Raw genomic sequence first — 16,666 nt, 5'->3', positions numbered from 1 at the left:
TCTAACCCTCTGTTGTGGTATGCCCTCTTGTGCTCGTCAGTCAACACCCCCCCCCCCCAACCACCACCACCCCCAAACACACACACACACACACACACACACACACAGACCCTTTCCCACATCTTCCTGTTGTGGCTTGGAAACATGCCACTAGGAAGCAGTTAGGAGCAGAACGTGCTGACCTGATGTCATTTCCTGTCCCTGGTGTAGTGAAAGTTCTATGGTTTGGGTCCCTTTAACCTTGTTGTCAAGAATCCAAAAATAAGTTTCAAAAATACGTTTTTTTACATGTAACTTACCGTAATTTCATGGACTGCATTTTGACGGCCTAAGGAATTTAATCTTTCATTAAACAGCTTTGCTAGGCTATGCAGACACTTCGGTGTTTGGGTTTGAGTGTGTGTGTGTGTGTGTGTGTGTGTGTGTGTGTGTGTGTGTGTGTGTCTGTTTCTATGTTCACGCATGACTACATGGGCGTGTCCTGCTAGCACAATCACACCATTATGAACAGTCTCCCAGAGCAACACACAGATACGTGCTTCACTGCACCCTGACACTCTCTCCCCATTACAATGGGCCTTATCAGGTGTGGGCCGTGGGCCCGTGTGCACCCTGGGTGCCGGTTCAGGAATCTCACACTGTGCACTGTAGCACCAACCCAGGTAGCTGCACAGCACAACACATCTCAATATATGTAATTTAAATATAAAATAACCATGACAAACACCAAAGGAGACTCCAAGCCGCCCCATGAAGCGTCTCTGGCCCTGCACATTAAGAAGTGGAGGCTGTTTATGAGATGTGGTCTGTTTTTACGTGTGAAGTGGCTCGGACGTGAAGCTTGTCTCATCCACAGGTACTGAAGTATGACCCAGGCCACGGGTAGCCAGTCCTGAGCCTGCTTGGATTGTACGCAGTGTGTGTGTGTGTGGACCAAGACCCACAGACATCCACACAGTGCCCTGACCAGGTTCTGGGAAATTCTCAACCACACAGACACGTGCGCGGGTGAGTGTGTGGGAGGTGGAGACACCCATCACAAACCAAGACACACGAAGAAATGAAGAAGCAGGAGAAACCCAGCAGGAACCAGGTGTACAACAGCCCAGCGGCACGTCTACCTGACACTGTTATGAGAGGTCTTACCATCACTATACATTTCCACATATTTTCCAGAAAACAATGCTGGATGTCTCAGACAGGACAAGATGTTTCCCAGCGCCCACTGGCCCTAAACTGCACGTAGACTTCTGGGAAAGACACCCAACTACGTCACTTTCACTTGTCACATCAGAATAAAGGGTATATTTATCATAAATGCAAATGTTTGATCAAAACATTTGTCATATTTCACTCTAGTTACCACAGAGGTTGCGATTTGACATAGGCAAACGGAGAACTCAGCCTCCCCTGGGTTTGAAAAGTTTTTTTAAAAATACCACACTTCTGAGAATGTCTCACATCAAAAGGCCCGTGAGGAACACGAGGGCTGAGCGAAACGTCTGTGGATCGTCTGTGGGTGCAGGGCGCACGTCTGAGATCACGCTATCGGGCTACACTGCCGGGCCACACTGCCGGGCCGCGTCAAACCTGCTAACTCAGCACAGCTACCAACCTCTGCGTTATGTGGGCAGTCTGCTCCTGTACGATAACAACGTGAGCACCGTCGCACTGGCGTGGCAACCCAGCCCGATTAACAACCCAGTCACGAAGCACGACAACTCGACCCAAACGCTGAATCATCAGCCCGCTTGGTGTAGCTTTAGAAGCCACAGAAGAAGAGCTGTTGGGTCACTGGGAGGTTCAGCGTGGTGCCCGCAGAAGCAGTTACTGTAATGATAACGTGTATGTGTATGAAGGAAGACCTGTGACTCAGCACAGAGGTTAAATCTGCCTGTGCTGCCCGCGTTTCACCACACACACACTCACAGTGACACTGCTGGAACTCATATAGGGCCTACGTGAACACGCAAAACCACAATGAGAAAGAAAATAAACAACAAGCGTATTAATAAACGTATCTGCATGCATCATCCACATGAGATGCTTTCTCTCTCTCTCTCTCTCTCTCTCTCTCTCTCTCTCTCTCTCTCTCTCTCTCTCTTACTCTCTCTCTATTTTTCTCTATTTCTCACCTGCTCTGTCTCTCTCTCTCTGTCTCACCCTCTGTCTGTCTGTCTCTGTCTCTCTCTCTGTCTCTCTTACATACACATAAACAGACACCTACTTCCCCAAACATTTGGGTTATTTCACACTGGGTTGTTTTTAGCCACAGTGCAGTATAGATCAGACCAGTATGGGACTTTTCTTTCTCTTTTGTAATCTGATTTTCAAACGTGCCAGTGCAGTATCTTCCCGCTCCTCCCCCTCGTCAGCATACGTTTTTTTAAGTCCTTTCCTCTTCGCCGAGCTGCAGCCCACGGCAACACTCAGTACTTCATCTTCATCTCTGCGTTTCAAAGGGAGTTTTTCAGCGCACCATGTTTAACACAGCAGGAGACACTGTTCCCAGCAGCACCGAGGACCAGGCACTCCTCAGCACCCCTCAGCACCCCATAGCACCCCATAGCACCCCACAACACCCCACAACACCCCTCAGCACCCCTCAGCACCCCTCAGCACCCCACAACATGCCACAACACCCTACAACACCCCACAACACCCCTCAGCACCCCACAACACCCTACAACACCCCACAACACCCCTCAGCACCCCATAGCACCCTACAACACCCCACAACACCCCACAACACCCCTCAGCACCCCACAACACCCCTCAGCACCCCACAACACCCCACAACACCCTACAACACCCCACAACACCCCTCAGCACCCCATAGCACCCTACAACACCCCACAACACCCCTCAGCACCCCACAACACCCCACAACACCCCACAACACCCCTCAGCACCCCACAGCACCCCACAACACTCTACAACACCCCACAACACCCCACAACACCCCTCAGCACCCCTCAGCACCCCTCAGTACCCCACAACACCCCTCAGCACCCCACAGCACCCCACAACACCCCTCAGTACCCCACAACACCCCTCAGTACCCCACAACACCCCTCAGCACCCCTCAGCACCCCACAGCACCCCATAACACCCCACAGCACCCCTCAGCACCCCACAGCACCCCATAGCGCCCCTCAGCACTAGACAGCACCCCTCAGTGCCACACAGCGCCCCCTGTCTGCTGGGTCTGAGCCAGCAACATCTGCTCTAATGGCTCCATACACAGTACTGACGAGCAACTACTTTGGTCAGGCCACCTCCCTGTGTGTGTGTGTGTGTGTGTGTGTGTGTGTGTGTGTGTGTGTGTGTGTGTGTGTGTGTGTGTGTGGCAGGGTCTTGTGACAATGACTCATACAGCAGGCAAACAAAGTGGTGAAAAAGTCAGATGTGCTCAAACACACACAGTTTCAAGCAGGTGTGCGCTACGCTAAGCTTAGTAGCCATGCTACATAGACTGAATCTTTTTTACTTCAGGGTGTTATAGAAAGTTTTTAAAACATTACAGTGTACTACAGTGTATTTGGTGTATTATGTTTTAAATGTAATGACATATTTGAAAATCAATACAAACAAAGGTGCACTTAAGCACTATGGTGTAATATTCCGCTTCCTATTACATATTTACCATAAGAAATGCAGCTGCAGTGTTGGAGAACCAGCTTAGCTCTGAAATGATGCCTTATTCGAATTCAGTTTGTGTGCTGATTAAAGAGACGTTTCACTGGCTTGAGTATTTCTACTAAATAATGTGTGTGTGTGTGTGTGTGTGTGTGTGTGTGTGTGTGTGTGTGTGTGTGTGTGTGTGTGTGTGTGTGTGTGTGTGTGTGTGTGTGTGTGTGAGTGAGTGCATATATCTATATGGCTTCCTGAGAGTGTCCTCATGACCCGGGGAGGGTGATTCACATTTCATTAGTATCAACCAAACCAAGTTTTTCACAGTGTCGGCCAAAACTGTGATGATTATCCACACTGATTCCATGTGCCACTGCATCAGAGAAGATTAATGATCACATGACAACAGAGAGAGGAAGTCTGTCTTATCTGTTGAACTGGACATGTGGGTCTGACTGCAGTTATGGGGCCAGACGGCCCTCGGCCCGTTTCTCTGACAGTCTGTCTGATTCTCCATCCTCAGCTGGGCTGCTCTCACACAGGTCCAGCTCTGAGCATCTCGCGTTTGAACAGCACAGCCTCCGCGTGTCAGCTGCAACCCTGCCGCGACCAACCAATGACTGGCGCTGGCTGGCTCTGTGATGTAATAAGTGCTGATTGGTTAATAAAGCAGTGCCTGTGTGCGTTTCCTGTTTGGCTTTGGTCCTCACTTGCAACATGCCAAGGTCTTCACTAGGATTCATACTGTACCCTCATACCGTGAGTCCTGACACTGACTGGACCTCCACCAGGCCGGAAAAGAGAGAGAGAGACAGCAATAGACAGAATGACAGAGTGAGAGAGAGTGGGACAGAAAGATAGACACAGTGAGAGACACAGTGAGACAGAGGCACAGAGGTCTGTTAAATGTGAAATCCGAACAGTTTTTATTTGTGCAGTTGTGCAAACTCATCCACCCTGCTGATGCGCATGTATCATTATTCGTTGGATCAAAATAGGGAACTGAATAGACTTTACCCTTAGAGAGAGACTGAGAGAGAGTGAGAGAGAGAGAGAGAGAGAGAAAGAGAGAGAGAGAGAGAGAGAGAGAGAGAGAGAGAGAGAGCGAGAGAACCTGCCTCATCACACACACAGGTGCTGTTTTTGAGATGGGAGTGTTTATGTGTTTCACCTTTACTGTATCTTCACTGTCCTTTAAATGATCTGTATTAATGTATCTTGTCTGTTCTATAAAGGATCTGTATTAATGTATCTTCGCCGTTCTTTAAAGGATCTGTATTAATGTATCTTCACCGTTCTTTAAAGGATCTGTATTCATGTATCTTCACCGTTCTTTAAAGGATCTGTACTCATGTATCTTCACTGCCCTTTAGAGGATCTGTATTAATGTATCTTCACCGTTCTTTAAAGGATCTGTATTAATGTATCTTCACCGTTCTTTAAAGGATCTGTATTCATGTATCTTCACCGTTCTTTAAAGGATCTGTATTCATGTATCTTCACCGTTCTTTAGAGGATCTGTATTCATGTATCTTCACTGCCCTTTAGAGGATCTGTATTCATGTATCTTCTCCGTTCTTTAAAGGATCTGTATTCATGTATCTTCTCCGTTCTTTAAAGGATCTGTATTCATGTATCTTCACCGTTCTTTAGAGGATCTGTATTCATGTATCTTCACTGCCCTTTAAAGGATCTGTATTCATGTATCTTCACCGTTCTTTAGAGGATCTGTATTCATGTATCTTCACCGTTCTTTAAAGGATCTGTATTCATGTATCTTCACCGTTCTTTAGAGGATCTGTATTCATGTATCTTCACCGTTCTTTAGAGGATCTGTATTCATGTATCTTCACAGTTCTTTAGAGGATCTGTATTCATGTATCTTCTCCGTTCTTTAGAGGATCTGTATTCATGTATCTTCACCGTTCTTTAGAGGATCTGTATTAATGTATCTTCACCGTTCTTTAAAGGATCTGTATTCATGTATCTTCTCCGTCTGTATTAATGGTTGTCACAAAAGTTGTCACACTGCTTTTGTTGCCCAATATAACTGCAGCTCCTTTAACTAAAATTACAACTTAACAACTTAATGACATGACTGTAAATGGCTCACTCGGTCTGTACAGTCTAGAGGCTAAAAAACAAACATGATCACAAGTATTGGCCCTGAGGATTCAGCTTTTGGAGCAGATTCTCACCATCACTATACCCTGATACAATGAAATCAATCTCTGTCTCCCAGCTGTCTGTCCTTGACTCCGCCCACTGGACCACCTCGCACACATGTACGTACACCCAGACACAGGAAATCTGTGGGAGGGGGGGAGGGGGGGGTTCTCATGCACGATGGGTTGAAGTTGTATGATGTTGCAGGTTTGTTTCAGAATGTACTGTTCTCAGTGCAGATACACATGCCAGTGACTCACGTAGCTGTGCACAATCCTGTGTGTGTGTGTGTGTGTGTGTGTGTGTGTGTGTGTGTGTGTGTGTGTGTGTGTGTGTGTGTGCACTCTGATATTAAGGGGAGTGTTCAGGCAACTTAAACACTTATTTCACAATTTATTTCACAACTTGCTTCCCTCTGACTCACACAATTTTCAGTAAATACGAAGATTTGGTGCTGCTGTTATACAAATCACCATGGCACACTGATCACGACCAAGCCATGGACTATCCAGAACTCCTATCACAACTCCTTTATAATTTTTACTTATACAATGTCACTAAAGTAGCTTATTGTTGAATGTTTTTCATGTTTTTAAATATCAACATGGACGATCTGTTCAAACCCCTTATTAAATCAAAACTCAATTTGCACAGATTTTAATGAAAAGGCACCCTTTTTTCTTGTTTGTGTGTGTGTTTTCCCTTTATGTTTCATCTGATCTGACCTCCTGGCTGGATTCCTGTTGTCTCTCAAGCAGTTATCAAGACAAAGCTGGTTACAAGGAAAAAAAATAAAGCAATCTTCCACGTTCTTTATAGCCTCTTTGTTTTGTTCCGCATACTGGAACATGTTTTTCTACAAAGGTTCCTGTGAGTCTGCTCAGACGTTTGGCTGGTACAGACACCCAACCTGGAACAGGAGAGTGATTCACCGCTTGCAGGTCCCCTTTTAAAGCTTGTTTAATATAGCGCCTGTATTATTATCTCTCTGTGTGTGTGCAGGGTATTGATTGACAGCGATCAGAGTGGCAGCATTTAAGGAAGAAGCACTTGTTGTTTTCTATAGACTCCACCCCAGGGAATAGAAATAAAAGCTTCTTGTGTCAGGCAGTAAAAAGCCTGGTAACATCATGTACTCCTGGCCTGCTTTCATGTTTATTATCAAGTTCCGTGTCTGGCGTTTTCAACAGCGTTGTCCTCATTTCACTTGCTGGTTTGCCACATTCATTATAAAGAAATAATGTCACATGATTCGAGCAAATAAAGCAAGTGACTGTATTGAATGGGTTCTGTGAGTTTGGTCTATTGAATGGGTTCTGTGAGTTTGGTCTACTGAATGGGTTCTGTGAGTTTGGTCTACTGAATGGGTTCTGTGAGTTTCATCTATTGAATGGGTTCTGTGAGTTTGGTCTACTGAATGGGTTCTGTGAGTTTGGTCTACTGAATGGGTTCTGTGAGTTTGGTCTACTGAATAGGTTCTGTGAGTTTGGTCTACTGAATGGGTTCTGTGAGTTTGGTCTATTGAATGGGTTCTGTGAGTTTGGTCTATTGAATGGGTTCTGTGAGTTTGGTCTACTGAATGGGTTCTGTGAGTTTGGTCTATTGAATGGGTTCTGTGAGCTTGGCCAGTGTGCCAAGGGCATTTCCAAGGGTAAATCTCAGATAGTTAGGCCAATTAGATGTGCCCTATGTCTTGAATGGGTCACTATTTCCTTCAATGATTCAAGTCTTTTATTGCTATGTACTATCATAGCAATGAATGGGACAATAAAATGTCTTTTGATTTACAGGACAGAAGATCGAGGGTTCGTTCCTGCCACAGACTGTCTTGACTAATGCACGATCGGTCCATTACTTCATCACCATAGAGTGTATGTGTGGACGTGCAGGAACCAACCCGGGCACAGTGTGGGAGGGTCTGACACCCGGTCCAAAGCCCGGTCTGGGCTGCCCACAGATCACAAACGGCTTGTAAACAGCCAAACACCAGCGGCAGTGCAGAGTAAGCAAACAATGAAAATAACCCAGACGAAACCAAACAAACGTCCCACGAAGGAGAATGATTGCAGAAATCACTCAGTGTGAGGGCGAGGGAGAGAGAGAGAGAGAGAGAGAGATGGAGGTCTTGAATACATCATAGACTGCTGAGGTTCGCACATGGCCATATCACCTTCTGCATAAACATGATGGCCGTCATGGGGACACAGTCACACTCAAACAAAAGCCTCGGCTTCTATCTGTCCCCAACACCACCCTACACCACCCAACACCACCCAATACCACCCTACACCATCCCTGCCCATCACATCTCAAGTAGCTCAACGTGTTGAGCCACATTCTTCCAATTAGAAGCAAAGGGCAGGAGCTACAGGGGTTCAAATCCCACGTCCACCTTCAGGAATTTCCCTCTGGGATCAATTAATTATCTATCTATCTATCTATCTATCTACATCCATCACTTCCTGCCCTGATTCACCTCTTCAGGCTTCTTCTGGCGTTGCGTCCAGACCAAAATAAACCCCCTCGGTCGGCAGGGTGCATGCAGGGTACCACAGGGCTCCTCAGACATGAATGTCCCTTCCAGGAGAAGAGAGCAGGCTTCGTGGAATCCTCTGCTCCAACTGTTCTGTTGTCTTCATCTGTGGATCTCCAAGCGAGCCTTGCAGAGCTGGTGGAGGAGACAGAGGAACAAGAATCATGTGGGTTCATAGTCGGGGGCTGGCGGGGCTCTTTGTAACGGTTCTCAGTTTCTGGTCCCCATAACACAGGTTAACAAACAGCTGTTGGGTCCCAGATTTACACAGACCTGCATGTGTGTGTGATTATGGCTGGAAAGGGCTTACAGGGTGTGAGAAGACCCACAGAGCAAACGCTGAAGCTCGGAGGGTGTGAGGCCGGTCCCTGCTGTGCCGAGGGAGGTTCCCTAGTTAATGTGGAACTAGGAGGGATAGAGACTATAAAGTTGAGGTGTCTAACAGCTCTCCGTCTGAATCTACTGCTCCTACAGATGTTTCGAGGTGCTTCCATATGTTAGACACCTGGCTCTCATATGCGTGTTTGTGTGTGTGTCTGTGTGAGCATGTGTGTGTAAGGGTGTGTGAGGGAGAGATATAATGGTATGTAGAACGGTTAAACAGCAATCAGTCACTCGTCATGCACTGAGTCATTATATTGTTACAGCAAAGGGAGTGATGGAGATATTCATATCACCACACACTCCTCCTTCAACGACAGAAGTGCTTTAGTCAGCAGCACATGGCATAATAGGTCACACACACACACACACACACAAACACACACGCACACACACACACACACACACACACACACACACACACACACACACACACACACACACACACACTCATACCTGCAGGCCAGTGACAGATTGAGGTGGCAAAGCTTTCCAGAACCGTTGGCCAGTGTGGAACTGTCCGCAAGTGAGCTCGGGATAGCTGCCTTCCTCTCCTCTTCCTCTCCTCTTCCTCTCCTCTTCCTCTCCTCTTCCTCCTCCCTGCAGCTCTGCAGTGGTCAGTCACACCCCAGCCTGTCGAGGGTGCCCGGCGCGCTGTGTTGGCCCCTCAGTGGCCTCGGAGGTCAGCATGTATACGAACCCGTAGCGTGAGGGGCCGCACCGCTGACCCCACACAGGGGCCAGGACGCTCGCAGGCTGAGCAGGGGTGTCTGGCAGCCACGGCTGGGAGCCGCTGGTTCAACGTTCGTGACACATTAAAATGTTAAAATGTTTCTTTCATGAGATTCACTGACTGGAAACTTTTGGCAAGTGACTCTGAACTTAATTATCGAACAGCGTGGGCTGTTAACCGGAGAGCGTTGCGGTTCTCTCTAAATTCTAAATGGCTTTTACTTCAGCATTTTCACCAACAGCCCATAATAATCCTAATAATTTCTTGAAAGCTGGAAAATAAAAGGCTAATCAAAACAGATGCAGGCCACACAATGGCAGCTTGTGCATGACGTGGGACTGAGCTGCGTACGAGACACCCATGAAGAACGAAGTCTTCATACCTGCCAGCAGACAGGACCCGCCGGCCCCTGCGGGACGCTGCTGATTCACGTCCTGTTCCACTGTCCCGTCTGTGATGGGAGGTGGAGCCACAGGGCAAACTTGTTGTGCCAGGTGTGAGTACAACCTCATTAGAAGGTGTGCGGCACACGGAGGGAAGCAATTTTGAGGACCTTGATTGTCCTGTCTGCCTGCTCCACCTGTCTGTCTGCTCCACCTGTCTGCTCCACCTCTGCAAAGACAGGAGAAATATAGGTCAGTGTCAAAATACGTATTCATGGATACATGAGAGAGATGAGGAAGGGAGGAGGAGGAAGAGAAGGAGAGAGAGGGGGAAGGAGAGGGAAGTGGGAGAGGGAGGGAGAAAGAGAGAGAGAGAAAGAGAGAGAGAGAGCGAGAGAGAGAGAGAAGGGGAGGGAACAGAGAGAAACCATGAGATCTTACTTGACGGATATCTTGTGTACCTCTCCTACATTTCACATTAGCATGGAAACGGTTTATCTCCATATATGAAATCAAACCGTCCCAAGGCCTGTGGTATAACGACAGACACAGGCAGGTACAGAGAGACAGGTAGAGACTAAGCACTGCAATACAACCTGCTTGCACTACATCTATCTTTACCTCACATACACACTCTCTCTCTCTCACACACACACACACACACACACACACACACACACACTCTCCGTCACAGAAACTCCATCTCATTAAGTCCCCATCAAAAAAGTAGAGTTTGTTTTTCCTCTTTAATGCTGAATAAAAAATGATGTAAATTCTCAGCAGTGGAAACTGCCTCTGTGAATATAACTCTTCTATTGCCGCTATTTGACAGGAATTTGAGTCAACTAACAGCCTCTGAAGCTCTCTACCACTCATGAAATACTCCATATATTTCCAGACATGAAACCTGGGTCATTTTCATAAACAATTTATGCAACACTTTGCCCATAAACACCAGGTACCAGGGGGAAAGGAGAAGCCAGGCCTGAAATGGCTGAAGGCTAAACCACAGCTGTCCAATCACATTTGGTATCTGGGGGGGGGAATCGCCACCTTTCACTTCTGCTCTTTGAGATGGAGGTATGAAGGGGGGGGGGGGGGGGGTCTAGGTGAGAGTGTGGTGTATCTGGGTGAGAGGGGGTGTATCTGGGTGAGAGTGGGGTGTATCTGGGTGAGAGGGGGTGTATCTGGGTGAGAGTGGGGTGTATCTGGGTGAGAGGGGGTGTATCTGGGTGACAGTGGGGTGTATCTGGGTGAGAGGGGGTGTATCTGGGTGACAGTGGGGTGGATCTAGCAGACAGATCTCACAGACTCAGACCTCATGTCTCAGTGCTACTCACCAGCCACAGTCCGTCCCAGTCCTGAGGGCCCGAGCGCCTCGCCTGGGCAGACCTGCCCGTCTCAGGACAAACACGCATGAAGCTTTGTGACGTCACCTACAGATTTGTGTTCCTCCATGGATTACCCCGCGTACGTGAGGTGCAGGACGTCCTTCTGTGAAACTCATGTCCCTCCACAAGAATCAGCAGACACCTGCAAGTTGGTTTTCTTCTCTGGTCCCCTGAGACCCAAACAGCACCACTACACATCTACGTGTCTTTCAGAGGTTGACGTGGTTTTGTGCAGACTGTCCTGTTAAGGCAAATTATCTAACATCAGCTAAATATAATCTCGATGCACCATCTAGGTCAGGTGAATGTGTTCTTGTGTGTGTGTTTATACGTGTGTAAGACCCACTTTCTCAGTGCGTGTGGGTGCTACGATATGTGTACAATCTATTGAGGACATTTGCAGATAAGAGTATGCAGGAAGTGACCTTTGTTCAACCCAGTATGAAACTACCTGCTAATTCTATTGCGATCAACACTAGAAGAAGTGTGAGCTTGCTTTGTGTTTGTGTGTGTTTTTGTCAACAGCGTAAATAAGCATAGAGCAGCATGAGCGCACAGAGAGAGGTCTGTTTACCCCATCACTGGGAGTCAGTAAGGTACAGATACTGTACAAGCACACACACACACACACACACACACACACACACACACACACACACACACACACACACACACACACACAGTCAGTAAAGAGCTGTCGAGGTCTCCTTCATGAATGACCCACCTTAGATTCAGCATAAAGACTATCTATGCGGCCTCTGGTACCCTGCCTGGTCACATGACCAGTGAAGGACTCATTGATGACTGCATAGCAGAGGTGGGCTCTGGTTGTGTGGGAGGAGGGGGGGGTGATAGTCACTGAGTGAGAGTCACCACCTCTCACAAGGACACTGGGCCACAGCAGCGTACAGGCTAGACGCATCACGCCCGTCAGGCAGAGCGCAGGCTGAACATTTAGCACCATAGCAACGCAACACACTGTTGTTCTCACGCAGCGTCCGGCGGGAAACAAAGTCAAAGGGACTAATGTTCCGATTTTGGGAAAATGTAAATGTGTCACACGCCAAATTATGAATCATCAAAGCCTGAACTTCTGATGCAGTGGCTTTGAGTTGCTGCAGGACTCGTAGGTAATGAGGAATATGACATTCATATCTGGATCATACACTGTGTGTGCATGTCAGAGCATGTAACGTGTGACTACATGAGGTGGTTTAAAGACGCTTAAACACACACGTGTATGTGCAGGTCTGACCATATTAGCTCAGGATCACAGCACATTAAATGTGCGCTGCACGCTATAATATGTGTGCATGTTTCGCACTATTCCAAATAGAAGTGCAATAATATAAAGAAAAAAATATGGGTTGTTTGTACATTCTTGTGTGTGTGTGTGGGCTGAATATTTGAGCATGTGTATTGTATTTTGTTTTTGGAGGGTGTGTTTGTATGTCAGAGCATAGGGTGTGTTCTGACTGCAAGATAGGAGTTTATTTGTGGGGTGTTTGGGCCTCTGTGTATGTGCGTGTGTGTGTTGACAGGACAGAGCTTATTTAAAGATACCACTCTAGCTCAATCTTTTACAAGGTGTTATCTAGTTTAGCTAGCTGGGCTTTTAAGGGTGCGGGCTGGGTATTCAGAGCCTCACAGCGACCCCCCCCCACCTCTCTCTCTCTCTCTAACTCTCCCTCCCTCTCCCCCCTCATTGTCTAACTCTCTCTCTCACACACACTCTTCTCTCTCTCTCTCTTTCCAACTCCTTCTCTAACTCTCCCTCACTCTCACTCTTTCTTTCCCATCCATCTCTCTCCCTCCCTCTCTCCTGCAGTCTTTCTGTCTTAACTGTTAGGTAAAGGTCTCTCTGTACTACGCACTGATCAGGCACAAACAACAGACACACTCCTCGAAATTCTCAGATTTTAAAACCAAAACATTGATATGGAAGAGAACAGGACTACAGAAGAGACCAACACACAGTGATAGCTGAGTGGAGATTTGGAGTCTGAGCTTGTGATCCATCTAACACACAAACACTCTTTCCCAGAACACCCCCCCACCCCCCACACACACACACACACACACACCCCACCCGACCTTAGCAGCAAGGTCTAGGATTGGACAGCACTCGGTGAAATCTTGTCGTGAGTGAGAACACAAGCGAGCGGCTCTTCTAAACCCACGGTTCCTCCAGCGTGTGTCCCGCCACAGTGTCGCCCGTCCCTCAGAATAATATCCGCCACGGGAACCCACCAACCTCTCAATATAGGTCAGAGTTCAAGGAGCATGCAGACCACATGATGTCCACTGTTTGTTCTGCTGTTTGTACAGTATAAACACGCACGGTGATTATGTTGTTACTTTGTTGTACACAAGTATAAATACATTCATACACAAAGACAAAGAAACGTGCACACAATCACACGCTCAAACACGCCGCTGCGCATGTGCAGACACTCACTTGTAAAGTAGCTGCGTTCGGGACTTTCGCATCGGGGCGGTAAAGTGTTTACTTAGTAATAACGCAAACGCAGAGAGAGTCATGGGCTCGCCGGCTGCCAAGACGCAGGCAGGGTAAACACGGACATTAAACAGCTTCAAATAAGGCTGCCACTTCCAGCCCTGATCCCCAGCACCGTTTTATAGTCCCGTGAATATGTGTGAGTGTTTCCAGGAGAGCCAGTGTGTGCACCAGTGTTATTTATCCCTAATGTTACTTATGTACACACTGTAAATCGTGTTGTTGTGCATTTGGGTCTTGTGTATTTATTCCATAATGCGGTGGCAGTAATGTTGGCGTGTCCTGTCCGCACTGCTATGCTGTTGCCAGTGTGCTAGTCCCATTGAAGCGGATGTGAGAAGAACAGTCCTGAGAGTCCTGATGACCTGACAGAGGTCTCGTAGAGCCCATAGCAGGACATTGGACTGAGGTCATTCTTGTGGTGATCGATTCACTTCAGTCACTCTGGGTTAAATCAGGGGGTTTGGAAAAAGAGCAGTATTTAGAGGGTGCTGTGTCCTGTGGCACTGCAGAAATGTTAGGGTTAGCGTTAGGGTCAGGGTCAAGGTCAGGGTCAGGGTCACTGCAGTATTGACGGATCACACACCTGGTTACACCTTTAGTTTCATTAGAACTCAAACACTTTATCACCTGGCAAAGTCACACCCAGGCAAACAAAAGCTCTTTTGCAACACATGCACACAAATGCACACAGACACATACACACACAGCCTACAGACAAACACAAACACACATAGACACAGAAGGCTTGTTTGGCCTTCTGTAGGTATATATGTGTGTGTGTGAGCACAGCAAACATCTCAGGAATCATGCGATCCGCACTGTCTCTGGCTCAGTAAGCGTGACGTACGACTCTTCGCACAGACAACAGCCGCTGTGTCGACTTGCGCATGTTTGCTGGTAGACGAGAGTCTGGGTCAAGAGCCTGACTCACCCCGTGGTTTTGCCCCGTTTCCTGCACACACCCCCTCCCCCCCGGGCCCTGGACCCATCCATCAGCCCGAGCACCCTTACTGGAAGCAGCTCGCTCAAAGACAATGGTGAAGAGGAAGGAAAACTGATTTAAGGAATAGAGGAGTTACCAAGGAAAGAAGGAAATACCAGCTCTGACTCTGTCGGAGGTTTCGAACAGAGACACAAACGAGCAACTGTGGGAAAGAACAGGCCTGTGGATACAGACCATTACGCGTAGTAGCTTCACAGCAGGTTTACAGCAGTGTTCTGAAGCACTGAAACAGTCAGCATAGTACTGACTAATAACCAGTACATAAGAAATAAGGTCCAATTAGATGAAAATATGCGTGTATCGCATATATACTGTGTGTATGTTGAGTGTCTGGATGTCTGGATGTTGTGTGTAGATGCACATATGTAGTTCAGGTCAACCGTGCGGGATAAGCTGTAACTGTTGGGGAAGGCTAGATTGGAGCAGGCTGCCTGTCTTACTGCCTGAGTGAAAATATTCCTCCGTGTGTACAGAGTGCTGAACACGGTGCATGCAGACAGTGTTAATAAACTGAAGGACGAGAGAGGAAGTGGAGGGTCAGACATACACACACCGAGGCCGCCGGGCGTGTTCTACCATTTATAGATGTCATCAACGTGCTGGTCCCAGGGCCGAATGCCCGTAAACATTGACCTCATGCACACGATGCGTAAATATTTGTGAGGCGTAAAAAGAGCGAGGAACAGAGTGGCCCTCTTAGCATACAAAATATGGTATGCCGTCACGTCCTGGTATATTAAACATTCGGGCCTAAAGTGGCTGTGACTTTGTAAAAGAAGTGTACATCACAAATGGAAAACCTCACGCTCATCCAGAAATGTCCGCTCCGTACCTCGGTGAACATAAAGTGGCACTGGTTTCCAGTTGCGAACAGGAATTCCAGGGTTTTCCCCAGGACATGTGCAGAGTCATAACTTCAGGCCTCATGGTTTGGTTCCTGGACTGTAGTCAGCAAAACCAGTTCCACGGGTTCCACGCGCCGGGCCACGTCGAGGCCCGTTGGGCCGAGCACGGCTGTAGCTCTGCAGGAACCCTGCTGGTCCTCAGGAAAGTCCTGTGGCACAAATAGAAACTTCCAGTAGCTGAACGGAGCTCAGAGCTCTCGTAAAAATAAAAAAAAAGGACAAAAACAGCAGAGAGCTGGAAGTGGTGTGTGGCTGAAGAACTGGGCTCTTCCTGCCATAATCAGAGGTTGAGAGTGTTTCCTCTCATTGTATGAGCTTTAGTCCATGAACACACTAACAAATACACACACACACACACACACACACACACACACACACACACGTTTAAGCTCACAAAACCCAACTAATAGATGTGTTTTAGTCTGGCTTTAAATATGTGCCGCATTTTGACAATATGGATGCAAAATAAAGTAATAACTATCCTACACACACACACACACACACACACACAAAGATACATACAAACGTTGCTGTCTCAGTGCTACTCACTGTGTTCCGAGATTAACACTCCATTATGAAATGCAGCAGGACTCTGTAAATATTTGCTTGGCTATTTTATCACGTCTCTTTATCTTGCAATGAACTCTCGACACTAGATGGATTCCGGCCTTTTATTTTCTTAATGTCTTCCTGGTTGTGATAGCTAATCAAATGTACAATTGAAATTAGGCAGGTTAGGCTTGATGTCTCTGAAAGAGGGAACACGGGGTTAATTCTCAGATTGCTCCTAACTACCTGACTGAACTGTATTGCCGTAGTGACCAAGCTCAGAGCCACGCCTTCCAAACCAGGACCCAAGGGCTTCAGTCCTGGAATGCAATTCTTACAGCATGTTTAAACAGGAAATGACTGATGTACACCAACACTTACACAAGTTATAGATGCTTCAATGCTTCAGAACAGACATCAAGAGCATGTGCTTTTCTGTAAGTCATAATTTAGCTTCATATTAAATTA

At 47.3% G+C, this 16,666-nt stretch overlaps 1 protein-coding gene across 2 annotated transcripts; it reads right to left on the bottom strand.

Annotated features, from left to right (window-relative positions):
* Positions 1-8,103: 8,103 nt before the first annotated feature.
* On the bottom strand, positions 8,104-15,855 carry LOC143504571 (uncharacterized). Of its 2 annotated transcripts, XM_076995961.1 has the most exons (5): positions 15,577-15,855; positions 11,170-11,461; positions 9,829-10,058; positions 9,170-9,506; positions 8,104-8,467 (listed from the first exon to the last, which is right to left on the bottom strand). In XM_076995961.1, the coding sequence occupies exons 2-4, from the start codon at positions 11,245-11,247 to the stop codon at positions 9,335-9,337; spliced, it is 480 nt and encodes a 159-aa protein (XP_076852076.1). In that variant the 5' UTR covers positions 11,248-11,461; positions 15,577-15,855; the 3' UTR covers positions 8,104-8,467; positions 9,170-9,334. The 2 variants fall into 2 exon arrangements, with proteins under 2 accessions (XP_076852076.1, XP_076852075.1); XM_076995960.1 differs by lacking the exon at positions 15,577-15,855 and having other exon boundaries at positions 11,170-11,716.
* Between the last annotated feature and the right edge of the window lie 811 nt (positions 15,856-16,666).

The sequence above is a fragment of the Brachyhypopomus gauderio genome, unplaced genomic scaffold (assembly GCF_052324685.1).
Source record: "Brachyhypopomus gauderio isolate BG-103 unplaced genomic scaffold, BGAUD_0.2 sc301, whole genome shotgun sequence".
Taxonomy (NCBI): Eukaryota; Metazoa; Chordata; class Actinopteri; order Gymnotiformes; family Hypopomidae; genus Brachyhypopomus; species Brachyhypopomus gauderio.
Note: the sequence above shows the minus strand (reverse complement) of the source record. Positions and strands in the feature narration are given on the sequence as shown.